Below are 21,231 nucleotides of genomic sequence, written 5' to 3' on the forward strand. Positions count from 1 at the left end.
AAATTGCTGTTTCCTCTTCAATTATGGAATATTGCAAGATGAACAAAGATTGTATCGGTTTGAATGTTTGATTACTGCTACATAGCTCTGAGTACCTCAAAGTTAGGCTATGTCTACACTTACACTTAGGTCAGCAAAACTTGTGTGTGTCAGTCACGTGTAAAAACCACCCCTCAAGTGACGTAAGTGTTACTGGCTTAAGTGATAGTGTGCACTGTACTGTTGCTTGTTGAGGTGAGTTTTTTTTTATGTTGACAGACGAGTTCTCTCCATTGGCAAAGAGTGGCTACGTGACAAAACTGTGCCGCTGTAAGTTCACTAGTGTAAATATGACGACGGAACTTGGAATTCAGTGGGAGTTAATGGGACCCTTAACAGAATGAAGCCCTATCCTGAAAGGCAGTATGTCACAGAGCTGTGAATACTAATGATGAATGTCTTTTAAATAAAAAGTGAATTGTTGAGTTTGCTCAGTTATTCAGACTTAATATACATCTTTTCTTAAACTGTACGAACAAAATCTTGAATTTGCTGTGAGTTTTAAAATACGATCTAGGCTATATTTGGGGATGGTCTCTTACGCTGGTAAAAACATATATTAATAAGATATTGGCTGTATTTCCTAACCGTACATTTCAGATGGATAGTTCATCACAATTAAGTAGCTCGCTATTCATTCCAGTAAGAATGAAAGTCTTTATTTTAAATGAAAGAACAAACCCTTTGGCATGACTAGCTGAATGAGAGCGTATTCTAAATATGCTCCTTATGGGAGGTGCAGCCGCCACAAAGAAAATAACAACTTACAGTAGGAAAGCAAATTGAAAAAGGAAAACATTGCCCAAACTAACTCCTCATTTTTTTGGCTGTGTTTTTGTTATAGACTAGGAGACTTACCCGGCATGGTCCAGGTCTAGCCTGGCGGGGAGGGAGGAAAGCTCCCTGGGACTGGCCTGGAGTAGGGATTTACAATGCCATTTAATTAGTTAACCAGTTTACCAATTAAATGTGGGGACTGCTCTAGCCCGGGGTGGGTGGAGGCTGCACAGGCCGCCCATCACCACTTACCAGCTTCTCCTCGAGGCTAGCCCAGGGCAGTGGGCGCCACATGGGGGCTGGCAGCTGCTCCCTGGGGCAGGCCAGGACAGCAAAGGTAATAGCAGCCAGCAACTGATCACTGCAGTGCTTACTGTCCTTCTGTGGTCATGTGCGAATATAACTCTCCCAGTTGCTACCATGCCCCCTCCCTTTCACTTGATATGAAATAGTCGCATTCCACGTAGGGATGTAAAAGGTTAACCAGTTACCTCCTAACTATTAGTCTTACCTGGATACTTACCTGGTAACCAGTTAACTGGAGGGCCCAATGGGCTCTAGGCACTCTGCTCCCCCTTTACATCTCTCAACTTGCTCCTTCCTTGAAACCTATATTAGCAAAAATACAGCCATTAACCATCACAAAACATTACATGGGAAGGCAGTGATCCGAGGCAGCGGATTCTTACGGCATGTTTTGTGATGTATTTGTTTATGAATGCTCACGGAGGCAGCTCTTTTTCTGCAAGCAATGATAGAAGTATTGTCATAGGGCAGAGCTAGAAGATAGAAGGGGGGGGGTTGAGCTGGATTGGTGCTCAACTCTGGAAAATTCTCAGTACAAACAACAGTTTAAGCTGCTCCCAAGCAGGACTGTGTCTTCTGAGTTTTGTGCAGCTATGAGCCACACTGTTGACACTTAAATAATTATAGGCTGAGAAAATGCTATGGCATTGTACTTAGTCTTCAATAGATCCTCCGAAATAATAGCCAGCCTTTCCAGCTTTCTCAAAGAGAGTCCAGACACTCCAAATAGTGGGAGTTGTTTCTGGCCGTACCAAGAAAGATTCTAAACTTGGATATCTGTGGCAATAAGCGGGTCATCCACAATAACCCTTCATTCTAGAGCAGGAGAAGTACAACTTAATTGTCTTCTTAGCGTCCATCGTCTATTAATATTTCAGATTCAGAATATTATTCTTCCTTCCAACTGTTTTAATGGCCCACACATCTTTTAGGCCTTGTCTGGAGTCAGATCTGCTATGAAATGGTGCAAATGGAAATAAAAACTAGTATTTCAACTGTTTCAAAATACAGTTGCAAACTATTTTATTCTGCAGCTAGAACTTGCTTCCAAGCAGAATCATCTAAATTTACTTTATTACTACTTCATCATCATCTCAAATCTTCTAAGGTCACTCTCTCTTCAGTATTCCTTGCTTAAGATCATCCTTTCATCATCTAGTGGTGTTTCCAAATCTGAGCTCTGGTTGGCCTCCTGAAATCCAGAACAAACACTTTCTCTAGTTTTCTTTGGTCACTATTGCGTGGCTCTCAGCCTTTCTGTCATTTTCAGGCCTGATTTTTTTAAATTGATTAGCTATTGCCTGAAGAGTTTTCTCCCTCCAGGTGAGATGTATCTAGTGAAAAAAAATACGGATTATTTCTATAATCTCAAATAGGTTTTGGACACCTCAGAAATAAATCTTTAGACCTTGAGTAATTCAGTCTACTGAAATGCAGAGAGACAAACTGAAAAAGGAATACCAATAAATGTCTGGATCTCACTGTTTGCCCCCTTCGCTCCTCTACCCAGAAAAATAAATTAATGTATAGCCAATGGTGTATTTACTATTTATTGTCTGTTGTATCGCATAATAGAAAAAGAAGAGAAACAACTGTTGGCATGCTGCTGAAGGAAGCTAAACTGTAGAGCAGAAGTTTGCAGTCATTAGGTGGTGTTCCTGAGTCATATAACAGCATTGGCTTTTGTCAGATCTCTGTTAATAACAAAGTTATTAAACAGTTACAAAAATGGTGAGTAAATGGCAAAAGCATAAACGTAAAAAGTCCTGAGTAAGGCCTCACCATGCTGCTGGCTAAGATTACCAAAATAGACTTTTTGATGTCTGTATGCTCGCTCTCTCCCTCCTTCCCAACAAAAACAAACAAAACTTCAGTGTTTTGAGGACCTTAGGACTCAGTTTGTTGGCTGACGCATGTTAAAATCCTTTTACGTTTTATAGGTAGGTGAAGCGTCTGGTGGAAGCTCAACAGGTTATTTAACCTGTAGAGAGTTTATGCATAACTCAAATGTGGCTCTGATGCTGAGATACAGTGACCACGCTACATCCTCTAACAAAGAGCTAAGTGGAATTTAACCAGATTCAGAAGCAAAAGTGAGTTTAGATGAGCTATGGGAGGTCTAGGAAGTCTTGGCATTTTGTTAGCAAGACTGGGGTAATAGGCAGTAACATGAATTGCCTCCTATTCATCACCCTTGTGCAGTCGTGTCCACTGGATGTCACATAGGCAACTTGCCAAGAGCCTGAGAATCTTGTGTATTTTGCATGTGAACTGGATTTTTAGTAAAGTTTGTGCACGCCCAAAAGATGTTTGAATCTTGCTCGAGGTTTACTGAATTTTCCTCAGGTTTCAGTTTACCATTGGTTTAAAGCCTGCTCTCTATCAGCTTTGTCCTCATGTTGCTGTTAGAGACCACGTGCAATGCTTTATATATCCCTGCTGCAGTATGGCAAACTATTGCTTGTCCTTCCAGATGCAGATTATAAGGGCTTTAAAGGTGATAGGGAGCTGAGAGTTGCACCAAGAAAAAGCATGCACCTTGATTGACCTCAGTCCTCTTGCCCCAGAGTCCATCCTCAGATGTCTCAAGCATCTTTTGCCACCAAAAAAAGTGCTTCTTTCTTGGAAGAAACAGATTATTTGCATCCATTTCAGTCTGGCTTCAGGCCTGGTTTTGGAATGGAAACTGCCTTGGTTGCCCTGGTAGACAACCTATGCCGAGAGAGAGACAGGGGGAGTGCATCCCTATTGATTCTCTTGGATCTCTCAATGGCTTTTGAAGCCATTACCCATGGTATCCTTCTGGGGTGCCTGGTGGAGTTGGGTATCAGAGGCACTGTTTTGCGGTGGTTCCTGTCTTATCTGTTGGAACGCTTCCAGAAGTTGGAGCTAGGGGGCAGCTGCTCAACCCCGTGGCAGTTGTGCAACAGGGTCCCGCAAGGTTCCATCTGTTGTTTAACATCTATATGAAACTGCTGGGAGAGGTTGTGAGGAGACTTGGATGATGGTGCCATCAGTATGCAGATGACACCCAACTCTGTTTCTCTGTGACATCGGATCCAGGTGTGGCGGTGACTAATCCGAAGCTGTGTCTGGAGGCGGTGATGGACTGGATGAGGTTGAATAAGATCAAGCTGAATCCAGATAAGACTGAGGTCCTATGGATCAGGAAGCCATCTGCTTGGGAATGTGGTGTGTTACCTGTTTTAGACAGGGTCAGGCTCCCCCTGAAGGAGCAGGTGTGCAGCTTGGGAGTCCTGCTGGACCCTTTTCTAACATTTGAGAATCAGATTTCCTCAGTGGCCAGAAGTGCTTTTGGGCAGCTTCTGCAGATCCGCCATTTGCATAAGAATGACCTTCCTGAGTAAGAATGACCTGGCCACGCTGATTCATGCTCATGTCACATCCTGATCGGACTACTGCAATGCGCTCTACGTGGGGCTGCCTTTGAAGAGTCTTCAGAAACTTCAACTGGTCCAGAATGCGGCTGCTTGAGTTTAACTAACACGCTATACAGAGCACATCATGCTGGTGCTCCGGCAGCTCCACTTGCTTCCAGTAGGCTTCCAGGCACCATTCAGGGTCCTGGTTATGACCTATAAAGCCCAAAATGGTTTGGGACCGGGGTGCTTGAAGGGCTATCTCCTCCTCTATGAGCCTGCCTGGGGATTAAGGGCAGCTGGGGAGGCTCTGCTCTGTGTTCCTCCACTTATGGAGATAAGGCTGACATCTACGCGGAGCAGGGCCGTCTCAGCTTTTGCTCCCAGGCTATGGAACTCCCTCCCCTGGGACATTCGCCTGGCGCCAACGCTGGCATTGTTTCAACGCCAGGCTAAAGCCGCTCTTTTAACCTGTGCTTATACTGGTGCTTCTGGGTGTGGGTGTGTGCGCGCACGTGCCCTTCTTCTCAGTGTATCTTAGTAGGTTTTATGCCCTCGCTTTGCAGTCTTTTATTTCCATTTTTATATATTGTGGTTTTAAAATTTTGTAAGCCACCTCGAATATTTTAAATAGAGAGGCGGGGTGAAAATATTTTAAATAAAATAAATACTTGCAGACTGCTGACAACTAAAGTGCAGACACTAGCAAATGATGTTTTTGGGGACAAATACGGGCAGCTGAGCAGTAAGCGTGTATATGCAGGGGTTCCCAGAATTGTTCTGACTGCAGCACAGATGTGTTCACTGTTTTAAAAAAATAGTGGATGTTGATATTGATAATATTCCAGAATAGATTTTCTGTTCTGGAAAATTTAGTGTGCTTTTTATTTTAAATTTTGTTTTGGTAGGGGTGTGAGGGGGTGAGAAAGAATGCGGGAAGAGGAACCGTGTGTTTGGAATTAAGGCCTTTACTTGGATAAAGGTAAAGTGAAGCACAGGCATGTACTACAAGTGTCATGTTACATGATTATTCACTGACCATCTTTTTAGATTCAGCAATGACCTCTCCCTGGTGGTTGCATATTACTTCTCCTGTTTAGGGCCTTTGACACATAAGTAAATGGTCATTTTTCTTGCTTATTACTGAAACAGGCTTCCGTTGTATGCTGGGCTCATTTTGTTTTGGATTATGCTTACAGTATTCAATTGAGGCCTAAGACCTATCAGGTAATTTGTTTTCCTTTCCCCTGCTGGATTATCATGCTACTTAATTTGTTCAAACTAATTTAACCCCATTATGTAAGTGATCTTGATATATGTTTTTGCCATATGAAAGTGGTATGGTGCATTTAATTGTAGTAATACACTGTGTCATAAATCTGCATGTGGCTGGGTCACTTGTGTGTTTTTACCTTAACCTGTTGATCTTTCAGTTGGAAGTACACTTTCAAATGCCCACATTTGAGAGACTTGGCTAACTTGCCAGGCCTGTCTCCTCCTGGCACCCCATGTAAACTATGTTAATTATAAGGGGACCATATCACCACACTTCTTTTACTTCCTATCAAATGCACCAGTAATAGCAACATCAGCATATCTTGGGTCATGGGATTAGTGAGAATTTGTGATCCTCTTCTGGTTCTCTGTTAGCAGAGTATAAAGCACTAGGCCTTATGGCAGTAGATTCCATAGGGTTTTGCCCTTCTCAAAAGGGATCATTGTTTGAATTGTATGCATTATGTAGTATACAACTTGGAGACCTACCAAAGTCAAATAACTTTGACAGGTGACATTTTGGCCTGAAAATGCTGGACCTTTTCTCTTAGATATGTTTTAATATCTGATTATACAGAATTTAATGGAGAGCCATTGGAATGTTATTGCAATTGTTTTGAAAAAACAAATGGTAATAGGAATACACATAGTAGGCTCAAACACTATGGAAGTGGATGATCCATAATGTATTGGACAGGGCTTTCCCTGTGACTGTGAAGTCAGGATCAGGAAGTCTGATCAGCTGAGAAGGAAAGAATAAAAAGGAAATCTGTGAATATTATATTTATGGCTTCTTCAGTGTGTGTGTAAAAATGCTGAAAGGAGTGTGTGTTGTGTGAGAAATAAGTGGTTTCATTTAAAATGAAATAGACATTAATAGGTAACTGCCCACATAAGTAGTGACCACTCTTGTGAGTTTTTTAAAATTAATGAAGAGCTAGTTAAGTGTCTCCAAAATGGCCTTAATGAAGGGGTGTAAGAGTTATTTTCTGTACTCGATGTTTCTCCAAAATGTACTGAAAAATATGCTAGTTGGTTTTTGACCTCTGTGGCATTTGGATATGCTAGTTATCTTTGTGCATGGAGAACTTTGAATTAAGTATTTTCATTTAGTACCAGATACAACTTCTGATAAAGACAAAGTTGATAAGCTATAAGCTTCTGCTTCTCTGGTTTCTGACAACAAGCTGCTTTGGACTCCAACCTGTATTCTCCCAGGGCTGTCCTCCGGAAATTGTTCAGATATGCCTTTTCCCCAGCTTTGAATCAACTGCAAACAATCTGGATCACTAAAGACTATCAGAATACTCAACATCAGTGTTTTCTCATAACCTCGGCCTTAAAATGGCTGCATTGAGATTGCCGGTATATCTGATAGAATGTTTTGCTTGTGGAAGGTGGGCTAGGAACCACAGTGTGTGTTGAGGGGGAACATTTAAATTGGCAACACACATATAAAGGGATCAATTGGGTATCTTATCAACTTTTTCTAATAAATAGTGCTGTTTCATCTGGAACTGCCCAGCTATGGTGTTGGCACAATATATTTTATTTAAATTTAATCATAAGGGTCTTTCTAGCACCCTAGACACCCTCTCTTTCCCCATCAAGTGCAAAAAGAATGAGGAGTCCAGCCCACGAAAGCTTGTGCCCCAATAAAATGTGTTAATCTTTAACGTGCCACAGGACTCCTTGTTGTTTTTGCTGAAACAGGCTAACACGTTCCCTCTCTGAAACCAGGCAAGTGCATACCACAATTTGGATTAACAGCTTTCTAAATACAGTGATATGATCTTGAATTCTGGCATGTTAAAAATTTGGCTTCCCCCGCCCCCAGATACATATGCAAGTTCTTTACAATGCATTTATTTCCCCCTTTAGGGAATCAAATGCTTTTGGCATTGTTATCTCTTAGGGCTAGTCTACACTAAAAGTGCTATAGCCATATAGCTACCCCACTGTGCTGCTGTAGCACATCTTATTATGACGAGACACTCTATCAATGGTAGAAAGCTTTTCTGTTAGCATTATAAAATCACCTATTTGGAGGTGGTAGCTGTGTTGGCAGGAGCTCTCCTTCCAACATAGCATTGTCCACACCAGCCCTTAGGTTGAAGTAACATGTCACACGAAGGTATCTTAGGCTTTATCTATACTACTGCTAGGTGAATAACATAGCTGAAGTTGATGTTCTTAGGTCTGCTTACTGCGGTAAGTCGACATCTGATGCTCTCTTTCTGACTCTGCCTACTCTCCTTGTTTTGGTAGTATACCAGAGTCAATGAGAGAGTGCTTAGTGGTCGATTTATCACGTCTATACTAGACACAATAAATCAACTGCCACTGGATCAATTGCTGCCCATTGATCCAGCTGGTAGTGAAGACATGCCCTTATTTGCACTCCTGATTGACATATATTTTACCAACATAATCTGTAGGGTTGACAAGCCCTTACAAATTTGACCAAGAAGCCTCTTTCTAACTTACTTGGTAAATCACTAACTCCAGGCTGGCTATACAGGCATGGATGAAGCATCTTTCTCTGATCCTTTTAATCACCAATGATCTTTGTAGGGAAATCAGTCTTTCCGAATAGACGGTCAAATCACTTTTCCTCATCAACCTGTCACTTGCATGTTGAGTAAATTGCATATTAAGCTATTTTTAGGAATAATAAGGTTATGAGAAGCCTCAAGGGCTAGGGTCTGTTTCATATGACTTCATTGTATGAAATGCCAACTTTGGATTTGGCATTTTATGGCCTGCTTCTAAGCCAGGCTGCTTTCTGAGGGGATGTCCGCTGCAGGTGGGAGGTGCGACTCCCAGTCTGACTAGGCATGTACACTAGTTCTGCTTGAACTAGAGCACTGAAAACAGCAATGGGGTGTTGCAGCAGGGATGGTAGCAAGGGCTAGACACCTGATCCCAAGCCTGGGCGCCTAGCTCTAATTGCTGTCCGTGCCACAGTATCCACACTGTTACATTTTCCATACTAGCTCAAGCAGAGCTACTACAGATTAGTCTGACCCTCCTGTGAATTGAACTGTTCAGCTGCATAGTAGACGTAACCTGCATCTAAAGAGCCTGTGAGCATGGGGAGTGTGGAATGAGGATAGTTCTCTATGTAGCTGACAGTCAGATTCCTATTCCCTGGTCCTAATGACACACACGCTTAGAGAGGATGCCAAAACAGTTAGACTGCTCATGCCAGAGCTCGGCAGAGCAGCTGCTTTATTCAGTAGACCATCATTTTCCACAGAGATTTTATGCAGATTAAACTGGGTGGAAAAAAGAAGTCCCTGGGTAACTGGAAAACATAGATGAAAAGCTCACCCAGTCTGAACTGCTTGTGTTTATTTTATAAATTAGCATTCACAACAATGTCTTGTTCAGAGAGTCCCAAAGAGTCAAATCTGGCTTCCCTTACCAGAATAACTTTCAGCAAACGGGACAGCACAGTTTAGGGATGTTAGCATATAGTCATTTAAATGATTAGCCAGTAAGCCTGGGCTTATTGGTTAAACCAAATGACTACATCTCCCCCTCCCCCCCATGCTGTCTCTGTATCTCCCTGAGCACTGGATCCTGCGGAGCTGACTTCCCCGCCACCTGGTCCCACTGCTGTCTCTGATAGAAAGGCAGCAATGCGGAGGGTGATGGGGGTAGGCAGGAGCTGGTACACTTTCAGCCAGCTCCCCTCGTGTATCAGCTCCTTCAGAGCCGCTTCCCTCCCCACCCCCCGCACTGCTGCCTCTGATAGAGAGGCAGCAGCATGGGGGAGGCGGGATCCCATGGACAGAGGCTGCTGCCGCCCTGCTCTGCTGCCTCTGTATCAGAGGCAACAGTGTGGGATAGCAGGGGGCTCCTCAGGAGTGGGGCTGGGAGCACACTGGCTGCCAACCCCGTCCCTGAGGCCACTGAGTAATTGTGTAACCAATAATATTTGGTGCGGTTACACGGTTATTGAACTAAATGACATCTACTGTCCCTAGCACAGTTATGTGCCCGTTAAATAGAAGCGCCAGTTACCGTGAGTGCTGTGAAGAAAGAACGTTGGAATAAAGATATTAAGGTGGATTTTGTATAGGGATGTAATAGAGTAGTTGATTAACTGCTAAGCAAAAACTTACGGGTTAATGCTATAGACCACATGCATTGCCCCCGCCCCCCCCCCCCGGCCAGTAAATTTTTTAGCAGGCTGGCCAGCAGCCTGACTCAGTCCTGGCTTTCGATGGGTCCAGGACCTACCCCTGCTGTGACTCTGCATTTAAAGTGTATTAGAAGCCAGGCAGTACTTTGAAGTACTTTGAAGTAGGAATAAGAGATCCTCCGGAATAGGGCTTTATTCCGGAGGATCGGGCCAGTCTAGACTCTTTTTTCCGGCTTATCTACAAGCCGGAAAAAAGCGGCGGACATCTTTATTCAAATCCCGCGGGGGATATTTAAATCCCCCGGGGGATATTTAAATCCCCCGCGGATTTCCCTATTCTGAAGTTTAAAATTAGCATGCCCCTTTCGGAAAAGGGGCCAGTGTAGACGTAGCCTACATGTATAACATGTCAGAAGCTAAATCCATAGTGCGCTGTGTTTACACTGCCACTGGGTGGAGGCGTGGGGTCTGGGAGGGAGGGTGTGTGAATGGGGAAGGATTGGGGAATCTGCGCGTGAGGGGGATGGCAATGGGGTACTTACCTGGCACCTCGCTCTCAGTAGCTCCACACCCCCTGCCATTCCTGTTGACCATTATTTGTAGCAAATGGGAGAGGCGGGGGAAAAGCCACCTGACAAGCACTTAGCTGCGTTGCTGTTCCCTCAGCCGGAGGGGAGGGGCAGTGGCAGCATGCAGAACCGCTTCCTCCTCCCCCTGCCAGACAAAGCCTGCGGTCCAGAACTGGCCTGCAGCTTGCTTGGATCCATCCCATGAGGCTCAGGGTCCCTGCATCTGCAGCAGGGAGTGGGTGCTCGCACTCCAGCCATGCAGGGGGCCCGAACCACGATGTTCCTGGATCACAGGCACCTGGATTAAGGAGGTTGACATGTATTACTGTATTCAGCTTTCTAAACTATCCCTCCCCTTTTCATCTTGGTTGTATTCCGTGTGAGCTATAGTTCATTCACTCTCTCGCAACATGTACCAGAATTATTCATTTATTCCACAAGGGCCCTAAAAATTAAAGGTAACTTTCTAGAATTTATGGGTCCCATTTAATGCTAGATTTTGGATGTGAGCCAGCTGTTGTATAGCCAAGGAGCGACTCATAGGATCTCTGTTTTGTGTTTTAGAATTGAAAACTGTACTCATTGACTGTTTACACAGAAATAGCTATAAAATAAAAGCAAAAAAGTATAATATTCCTTTTGTTTTATAGCCTTGGCAAAACATTCACATTTGGCCTACCAGATCTAGTGCTTGTAAACAGACTATTGTTAATCTATATTCTAATTCTGTTGTTTGGCAATAATGTTATGACAGACTAGACAAGGGGCGGGGAACCTTTTTTGGGCCATGCGCCGCTGACAAACAGAATAATCTGTCTGGGGTTGCACACAAGTGTGAAGCAAAAACCAAACAAATCCAAAAACAAAAGAGAAAACAAACCCTCACTGACGTGGCCCCTGACTGAGAAGGAGAAAGACACTCCCTACGTTCGTTCCCCTTGCACACCAGAGTGCAGGCAGCCCGGGCCAGTAGATTTTGTGTGCTCCAGCCCCACGGCGGGGGATGGAGCACCAGCTCAGGCTCCCTGATGCTGAAGCGCGGGAACCCTGAGCCAGAGGGGCCAGATCCAGGCAGCCCTGGGTCTTAGGTTCCCCGCCCCTGGAGTATTTCAGATAGGAATGGGAATTGGCAACAACAATACTAAACTTATCGACTACAAAGGGGTAGCCATGTTAGTCTACTCATGCATCTGACGAAGTGGGTCTTTGCCCACGAAAGCTTATGCTCCAACACTTTGGTTAGTCTATAAGGTGCCACAGGACTCCTCGCCGCTTTTATTGACTGTAGTTTCAATATTTCTGATTTTAGTTCGCATTCTAGGCTAACAACTTGCAAGATTAAAAAAAAATCATATAGAAGTGTCAAAATAATCCACAGAGAAGGTTTTTTTCTCTTTTAGTTGGTCATGTGGCTTGAATAGAATTTTGGTATTCTGTTTACTGCATTTTCAGAAAATGAATTTGAGAGCTACAATATTTTTAAATTGAACTGAGAATTTATATTTCATCTCCCAAATTGCCTAGGGAGGTTGTGGAATCGCCATCACTGCAGATATTTAAGAGTAGGTTAGACAGACACCTGTCAGGGATGGTCTAGACAGTGCTTGGTCCTGCCATGAAGGCAAAGAAATGGTCTGGATGACCTCTCGAGGTCTCTTCCAGTTCTGTTATTCTATTTTAATTTCTATCTTGTTAATAAATCATACTGTCTTACTCTAGCACATGTCTAGACATCTAAAATAGAGATGTAAGCCGCTAATCAACTATCTGATAAGCATATTCTTACTGGGTAGTTGACTAGTGACTTGACTAGTCACTTCCGTTCCCCCTTGCTGCCTCTGTGAAAGAGAGGCAGCAAAGTGGGGGTGACCAGGAGCTGGTGCTGGGGAGAGTTGGCTTAAAAGCCGGTTCCCCCTCAGCACATCTCGGCGTGGGAGGGGAGCGGGGCAGGAGAGGCAGAGGTGTAGCAGGGGACTGGGTGTGAGCCAGGAATCAGCTGATTCCCAGCTCGCTCCCAGTCCCCCTGTTGCGTGTGTGCTTTTAAAATATATTAAGAGCCACCAGAGCAGCTTAAATGGGTTAAGAACGGCTCTTAATATATTTTAAAAGCACAAGCGCAGCTAGGGGACCAGGCATGAGCTAGGACAGCTGATTCCCTGCTTGTGCCCAGTCCCCCCTGCTGCGCTTCAGCCTTTTAAATGGATTAAGAGCCTGGTGGCTCTTAATACATTTAAAAGGCAGAGCCGCAGCGGGGTTAGTTCCCGGGACAGATAAGGGGGGGGATTACGTTCCCCCTTTTATCAACTAATTGACTCATCGATGGAAATTCTTCAAGTTGATTCACTGGTTAAACTCCATTTAACATCCCTAATCTGAAATGTAACTGGGAAACTAGGGATGTGAACACTAGCTGACTATCTGATAGGCAAATGCTTATCGGATAGTTAACATACTAGTCAACTAGCTGCTCCCCCCCCCCCTTCCGCTGCCTCTATCAGAAAGAGGCAGCGGGGGGTGGGAAGCAGAGGGGTGCTTCAAAGCGGCAGTGCCACTTGGAGCCCAAGACTGACCCCAGGCTCCATGCGGCGTTGCCGCTTTGAAACGTCGTGGGGAGCAGGAGGCCAGCAGGGGAATTCGCAGCGCTTTCCCCTGGGGCTGTTGCTACACTTGAAAGACTGAGGCGCCCTTATCGAATACATCGACTATTCGATTAGCCGATTAATCTAAATTTAACATCCCTATGGGAAACTAGTTTCAAAATGAACAATTACACGTTGATGGAAATATCTGAAGTCACCTTATCATGTCAGGCCATCTGTTTAGATGCTGCTCTTACTCTCCCGCTCTCCCTTATTGTTAAACCCTGAGAGCTAAAATTTCCTTTTTCATTTTTGCCAACTGCCTATTTCTCTGTAGATGCCAGCCCACACTTGACTGAACACTTGAGTGTTTGCAGTTGGAATAGCATTGCATTTTAGTCTAGCTTCTGTTGGTCTGTTTTAGTTTCTGTCTCACACACATGCGCACATAGTGGAGTTATTGTCAAAGGACTGGGATTTGGCAGGCATCCACCGTATTGTCTCTCAGTTGGATGAACATTAAGATGAATAACCACAGGTCTCAACGTGACAACATAGGCTAGAGGAGGAACTTGTGTCTGTCAGCTGTTAGCTTGGAAAACTCCAGATAAACTGCATCTCTTTTTTTGCGGGAGTGCTTGAATTCATGCTTTAGAAGAACAGTTTTTGGGTTTAGGGTCCACATCTAGGCTAACGGTTTTTGATTGTTGGGTTTGGCATCGTTTCTCTTAAAGTTCTCTGTGATTTGATTTAAAAAACAAACCAACAAAACCCTCATTGACGCTAAAGCCAGATGCAATCTCTGCTGAGAACCAGCTGACTTTGTCAGCAGCGCAGTAAACATTCCTGACCTTGATAATACACACACCCAACTATCCATACTTCTAACTACAGTACTTGGTGTTTAACCCCATGAACAGCTACCATTGTAACTAGCATTTAATGCCCATTTTATTTGAGAAAAATAAGATTTTTGACCACGAACGTGTAGCCATTAACTGATGTCTGTCAAAAGGCAATTCCGCCCTTTGATGTTGGTACACGATATGGATGCCTCTTCCTTGTATGTGGTGGTATTTGCTATATGTCTCCTTAAACTTCTGGTGAGAGGGAATATAAATTTAACCTTGAAATTGTTTGTATAAAAATTGCAATTTTTGATAAAGTAGAGACAACATAGGGTTTCAGTTTCTCCCTCTGGTAACATCCTGAATTTGACAGCTTAGATGCTAGCTGTCGTTTTCTTGCATGTAGGAGAGAAGAGAATCTGATTGCTGTACTATCCATAGTGCATTAACTACTTGCCTTTTGGAAGCAGCAGAATTTCTTTTAAAAGGAAAGATTTTAGTACGTCACTGTAGTCATGTGTCATAGACTAGAGGGTGAGGCCAATATTCAGAAATTTGCTTTAAGTTTTCAAGGTTGATAAAGTAAGCTATACAACAAATTCCCTATTACTTTAATGTTCCCAAATAGTTTTTGTAAAAAGAATAGGTCTTAAAATGACAACTCATTTTTAAGATATTTTTAATAAAAATAGCAGAATATAAATCTGAGAACTTAACAAGGATGTTTAGTTTTTCTTCTTAGGTTCAGCTGCCTCCTGTTTTCCCCATGCACAGTCCTCTGCTGTGCCAGAGGTGACATTTACAAAAAAAATCTTAAGATTTTACCAGCCCAGGAAGGCTTTTGCAGCACAGAGCCTGGTTAAAATTGGAGTCCTAGGCAGTTAATATTCCTTGTTTCAGACTGTTAGCTGATTCAGGGAGACAACACTGCACTGGTTTATATTCATAAACTATTTCTTTGCAACAGAGAGGACTAGACGTTAACTGTTTTCTTAAATTCTGCATTAACTAAATTCTAAGTGTCCTTCTCATTAAAGTAAATTTTGTACTCCCCAGCGTCACATGGGCAAATCAGCATGTGGATCCCTGAGAGAGATGAATAAAGAGAGAGAGATGTTTTCTCCAGTTGTATATTTTGATTTTAACAGCAAACTTTCCAGTATGTTCAGCAAGCGGAAATCTCACTTAAAGGCAAAATATTATATGCTGAAGTAAGGCTTGGTGGGAGGCACAGCCTGGCACCAAACTAAATATATTCACCCACGCTCTAGTGTGTCAGACTGAAGTTGCAGAACCCGCAGTCTCATTGCACCCACACTTTTTGAGCCTTTGTCTCTGATCGTGTAAGCACTGTCGGAAGAGCCCTGAAATAACTGCTGCAATAGTATGATGAGGTAATACTCTAGTGTGTATTGTAACTTCTTTATGTAGTACACATACTGTACTCTAAAAATTGTTTCATTTGTACAACTTTACATTTATTCTATTCAAATATCCCTTTTTTGCACATGTACATAGTACATACACAACTATTGCATATGCAAAAATATTCATCATTCTAAAAACATACTCAGGGTCACTTACGCACAAGTAGGCCTAGTTCATCTACAGTGTTGACAGTGCATTTTTCCACTTTATGCAGACACCTTTGCCACTTTAGACGCCATTGCCCGGTTGTAATCACTGTGCCCTCTAATGAATGGCTAGAATACCAAATGCACAAGTAGCATCTTCAGTATCATTAAAAGGTGATTACATAGGTATGACTTCTTAAAAGTTACAATAGTGTCAGACAAGATACATTGTCAGTTTGCAAAAACTAATATGAAGAACTAGAAGGGGTGGTTGTAGCATAGTGTTCACTGGAGGACAAAAAGGGACAAAATGAACTAGACAATTTAGAAAACTGACCATTTTTCCTTTCTGCTGAGTGAATCAGTATAAAAGAAGCCCCCTCCGCCCCCGTTTGAGCTAGGCTGTAAGATTTGTACTTATTTGAGTCTTTCAGATACTTTTTCCCATGGACATAGAGTCCATTCAGTTAGATTTCTGCGTGGTTTGGGTCACAGTGGTGGTTTTATATTCTGGAGAGAAGTATTATTGTATTCTTAAATGGGTACATAATGACAGAAATCTCTGTACAGGCATCAGTCTATAACCAATACAAAATTGTTGTGTTTGGGCTTCTTTCTCATTAACTATGTGTACAAAGAAAACTTTGTAAATTAAAGGGGCATCTTGTAACTTATGTCAGGTGATTGAGCCTGCAAGATCTTTTCCTTACAGCTGTCACCTGTGGCATTAATCTAACAGTGTTCTTATGAAAATGCGAACCCTGTATGCATATGAGCACCCTCATCAAAACACTGGAAAAAAGATTATTCTAGCCATGAGTCAAATGGGTTTAGCATTTTTCCTCTTATTTGGAAATAAATGTAGCTTGTAGCCCAATTAATACCTTAATACATTGTTAAAAGTTGATTTTAGGATAAAATCCAGCAGCTGTATGATTTCTTTGGGGTTACAAAGTCATACTACCTAACGCATAGTTCCAATTAAATGAATCCTGTGTGTTCTCCCTTTTCCTTCCTGTCTCTCTAATAAGGGAGGTAATTCCATGTAGAAATACTGCTGAACTGCATGAGCACAATAGCTCGGGAAATCTTTCCAGAGCAGTTCAATGCCTGTGTGTGAAATGTAAAACTTCTAGCTGACATATGCCCTGGAAAATTCCACAGGTTCTGCCAATTTTCCAGCTTTGGCACATGAGCTGAAATATATTTATGGGAAACACAAGCCATTCTAACCTACTAATGACCAACTCCTTTAGGTATTGTGACGTTGGCATGTTGTCCACATCCTGGCCTTGGTAACAAAGGAATCATTTCAAAATATAAGTAGGTGTTGTCCTGAAAGGCTAATAAGAGAATAACATTATTAAAACAGGACAGCCTTACTCTTCTCTCTCTTACCCTTTTCTGCTTATTTTACTCGATGCATATATCTTACCAAAACACCACACGTTTTCCCTCGCCATGAACAGGGATTTCGCTCCATTTCCATGGTGTGTGCAGTGTGTTACCTCGTGTCTTCAGGAGAGATTTCTACTCCTTTGGCTTGTGACATTGAAACACTGATTGCCGTGAAGCTCTACTCTTTGGGTTATAGTCATCCAAATGTGGAAGACCTCTACAGAGCCCGCCCACACTGGATAGCTTACACAGGGCTTCAGTGGTGAACTACGAGAGCTGTGATACTATAGAGTAGGGGCAGGGAATCCATAGCTGGTGGCTGTGGGCCAGATCGAGCCTGCGGCTTGCCTTGCTACAGTTTGGGGCTCCCTTTTCCTCCCCAGTAGTGTGAGCTGGTACTGGCACTCCAGCCACGAAGGGGTGCCATGGCTGGAGCGCCAGTGTTGGCTGCCCACTGAGGGGGCAGGAGGAGACTCCAAGCCTCATGGGCCCGATCAAGACAAGCCAGCATCCAGATCCGGCCCACAGGGCTCTGCCTGGCACGGGGAGGAAGAGACTCTGTGTGCTGCAGGGAAGCATTCTCTGCAGGCTCCTGTCCCTCCCATTGTCCGGGAATCGCAATCAAGAAGAACTACTTCCCTGCAGCACACAGAGCTACCTGTGACACCCTCACTCCCCTGGAAAGCCAGGTAAGCGCTCCATCCCCTGTCCCCTCCCACCCAGACCCCGCACCCTCACCCCCAGCCTGCTCCTGCACCCCACCTCCTACCCAGACCCCCCACTCCAGCCCACTACTGCAAAAATCTACTAGCCCTGTCCCCCCAGAGGAGGTAATCCAGACCTAGGGGCGAGTCCTGACCCTTAGCACCTTCCCCCTTCCCGGGGCTGCAGCTTGTGGGGGGGAGAGTCTGTCTTCTTCCTGCTTCTCAGTTGGGGGCCACAACTATGAGAGTTTTTTTCTTTCTCCTTCTCACTTGGGTCCAGGTCAGTGAGGGTTGGGTTTTGGTTTTTGTTTGTTTTGTTTGGCGGGTGTTGCTGCTTACTTGTGTGTGGCCCCCAACTTCTGTGGGTCAGTGCCTCCCGACCTGAAAATGATTCCCCACCTCTGTTGTAGAGGTTCCTGAGTGCATCAGGAGTGTCTCCGAAAGGGGCTGTTTTGGTGGCGACATGTGTAGTAGAGAGGCAGCTGGACGAGGCAGGAACTTTTAACAGATAAACTGGAATAGTCCTTGGGGAGAGGCTGCATTACTGTGCCATGGTTTGCTTTCATGTAGAGGTGTGTGTGTAAATTCCATACTCCCCTTCTATCCATTCATTCTTGGTCTTTGTCCTGCTCCATTATCCGGGGTTTTACATGGTGGGTGGATTTCCTGCTTTGTGGGGCAGAGGTTTGGGACAAATTTTACATTTGATATGAGCAGCAAAATTAACACACAATAAATGCGTTTGTTTTCTTATAGTTTCTGGCAAGAAAACCCACTCAACAGAAAAACGTCTGGTGTTGGAGGGATGTTAAGAAAAGCAAAACCAAGGTCATTAAAAATTACTTTTGGAAATAAAGTCAAAAGATTTGAAGTCTTGGTTAACTTCTAACATTTCAGACGTTAGGTGTATTCTTGGTGCAGACTTGCTGCCGAGTCCTCACTCCCCAGTAAAACTAGTCTTTTTCAGGGTCTGTGCATGTAAGCACAATCTTTACTTGGAAAGCAGACTGATAAATATGGAAGACTATAGATTTATAGAGCCCTGGAAATCTGCGGATATCTGCCAGTATCTGCATTCACAAATGTGGATGCAGATATCTGCAGCTCATTTTTGTGGATATGGATGTGGATGCAGATACCAATTTTATAGCTGGAAACTGCAAATTTGTGGTTATCCACTTGATCTCCACGTGCATCTGCATCCGTGGGTATCAATGTGGATATCCATGACTCGTTTTTGTGGAAGCAGATACAAATTTTGTATTCCTAAAGGGCTCTACAGATTTACAGTTTATTGTTTCTTTCTTCGCTCTTTTTCTTCCTTTCTGTCTCAGTTGCACATGGAGCAGATAGGCAAGGATCTTTTACTCTGAGGAATTTAAATTCTTCTGTTTGGTTTATCATTGATACACTGCCAAAACATTAAAGGTTATTTCTTGCTGGTCTTGTTCTCCCCTTATGCATACCCATTTGAAAGAGGTGGGACCTGCGCTATATCCTGAGTGTCACCAAACTCAGAGCAGAATGAGGGCCATTCACTGAGACTGTCCTGTCCCCAAACCCTTGCCTTAACTGTACAAGCTGTTACCATAAACCTTTTGCAACTTCCTCAGTATTGCACAAGGTGAAGGACAGTTTCTGTAGTAGTCAGGACCCAAACAATGGAAAGGGCTTTATAATTTGGGTCAGTACCCTGGGATGTATTGAAGCAAGTGGTCAGGTATAATATACTGCCTGTGGAAAACTCAAAGCTGGCAGCTGCATTCTACAGTGACTGGTTTCCAAGTAGCCTGGGAGTCTAACCTTAACTAGTGACTTGAGGTAATTAGTGCAATGCATGGGTAACTCTGGTTGTCAGAATCCAGAAGAACCCGTTGTAACTTAATAGCCATGTTTGGATTGGCTTGAGAAGTGGGGACGAAGGGGAAGTTCTCTTGACCACTTCTAGGTGTCATCTCTATTTCAGGACTTTGTGTGTCCCGGATAATTTCTTTGAGCATGAACCTTTCTAACTGCTGTTCTACTGGTATCTGGCTTCTCTTTCCCCACCCCAACAGAGTGTGGAGATCTTGGTTCAAACATACAATCCTGGCACAGGCCATTATGGGGAGAGAGGTCAGATACACATATGCACCTCTGAGGCTGCCTAAAAAAATCACATCCTCTTCTGCTTTTCCATAAATAGGCCCTGTACCACTGTCCGACTCTGCCAATAGGACTTATCTAGAATCTCATTTCCTTACTGAGCAAATGGGGTTTGTTGTAGGCATCTCAGCTCCCAGAATGTTGACAATGCTACTTCAACAGTCTGGTAATCGTCAGCTTGACAAACCCATGAGCCACACTTGTTACCTGCAAAGGCATCCGGTAATATTACTGGTAGGAAAAACAGAACTTGGGCTTATAAATCAGGAAGAGCTATTGAAAATTTTACCCTTATTTCCAAAGAGCAGTTCTGATGTGTGCTTGGGATAGCAGAACATGTGTTACTTATATATGAAAAGAAACCCATATTCTGAGGGCTTTCATTTAGGGCATGTCTACACTAGGAAATTATTTCAAAATAACTAAATTTGGAATAATAACTCCAGAAATAACTTTCAAAATAAGCTTATTCCCCGAGGAAAGCTCGAGTTCAGATTTTGAAATAACCAGCCATTTATTTCAAAATAATAGTCTCAGTAGTGTGGATGCTCCGTTTGTAGACCAGGGCTTATAGACCCCCACCTTCATTACTTCTATCTGCATGTGGATACTTATATAAGAGCCCACATATATGCAACGTGGTGGTTTATTGTGGTAAAGTATGGTATGTGTAAGGATGGCTTGGAGTTTTTCTGCTCCACTGTAGCACTTTTAACATTCAGAAGTCTTTCCTTTGCCTTTTGTATTTCAGAAAAATAGATGTAGCCAATATTAAAACGTGGGAGATTTTTACTATCCTTTTTTAACTCTTAATCTGATCCTCTGTCAATAGGAGAGTGACCTACCTGGTGGTGTGTTAATGCTGGGTTTATTTGCTTTGCATCTATATAGACAGATTGGTTTAGCGAAGCCCACTTAATCAGCGGATAAGAATCTTTTTAGAGTGTAACTTCACTGCTTATTAATCTTGCTAGGCTTTGCATTTGTGGAATGTAACTTACACATACACAACTGTTCTTGCCTATGGAGAAAGGTTAGAAACCTTCTTAATGAATGTAACTCGTTTTTAGACTTGTTTGTTTGTCGGTGTGAGAGACCTTTTCATTGTCAGTTGGAAATTTGCCACAGCATCACTGTATAATAGGTATGGGAAACTTAAATGCTTGACACAAGAATACAGAATAACAGGGCTGTACACATCAGTGATGTGTGTACTGTATTCATGATACGTATTGCCCCTCCCCCAGGTTCAAGTGCCCTTTTCAATGTAAGGAAGTGCTAAGCCTTTAAATACATGTAGCTCATCCCTGGGAACACATGAGATTCTGCCCTCCTGCCTTCTTTATAAGTCTTGTTGGTAACTAGAACACTGAAGCCCAGGTAGTTTGTTTTTCATTCAGCTGGTGAGGTGGTTTTAAACCTTAATCAGCTGATCAGAGAGCCCTTTCTGTAAATTAGTGGACTGCTATGTGATTGAATAATCTTTA

At 43.2% G+C, this 21,231-nt stretch overlaps 1 protein-coding gene across 3 annotated transcripts in view; it reads left to right on the forward strand.

Annotated features, from left to right (window-relative positions):
* The window catches only part of FBXL20 (F-box and leucine rich repeat protein 20), an 85,976-nt gene that overhangs the window by 7,829 nt on the left and 56,916 nt on the right, over window positions 1-21,231 (forward strand). Inside the window, exon 2 of one of the 3 annotated variants that reach the window (XM_075911392.1) lies at window positions 18,356-18,427. The exons of the other annotated variants lie outside the window; for them this stretch is intronic. Within the exon in view, the coding sequence (XP_075767507.1) occupies window positions 18,356-18,427 (72 nt within the window). The remainder of the gene's footprint in view (window positions 1-18,355; window positions 18,428-21,231) is intronic. 3 annotated transcript variants of the gene reach the window in all.

Source organism: Pelodiscus sinensis, chromosome 29, assembly GCF_049634645.1.
Source record: "Pelodiscus sinensis isolate JC-2024 chromosome 29, ASM4963464v1, whole genome shotgun sequence".
Taxonomy (NCBI): Eukaryota; Metazoa; Chordata; order Testudines; family Trionychidae; genus Pelodiscus; species Pelodiscus sinensis.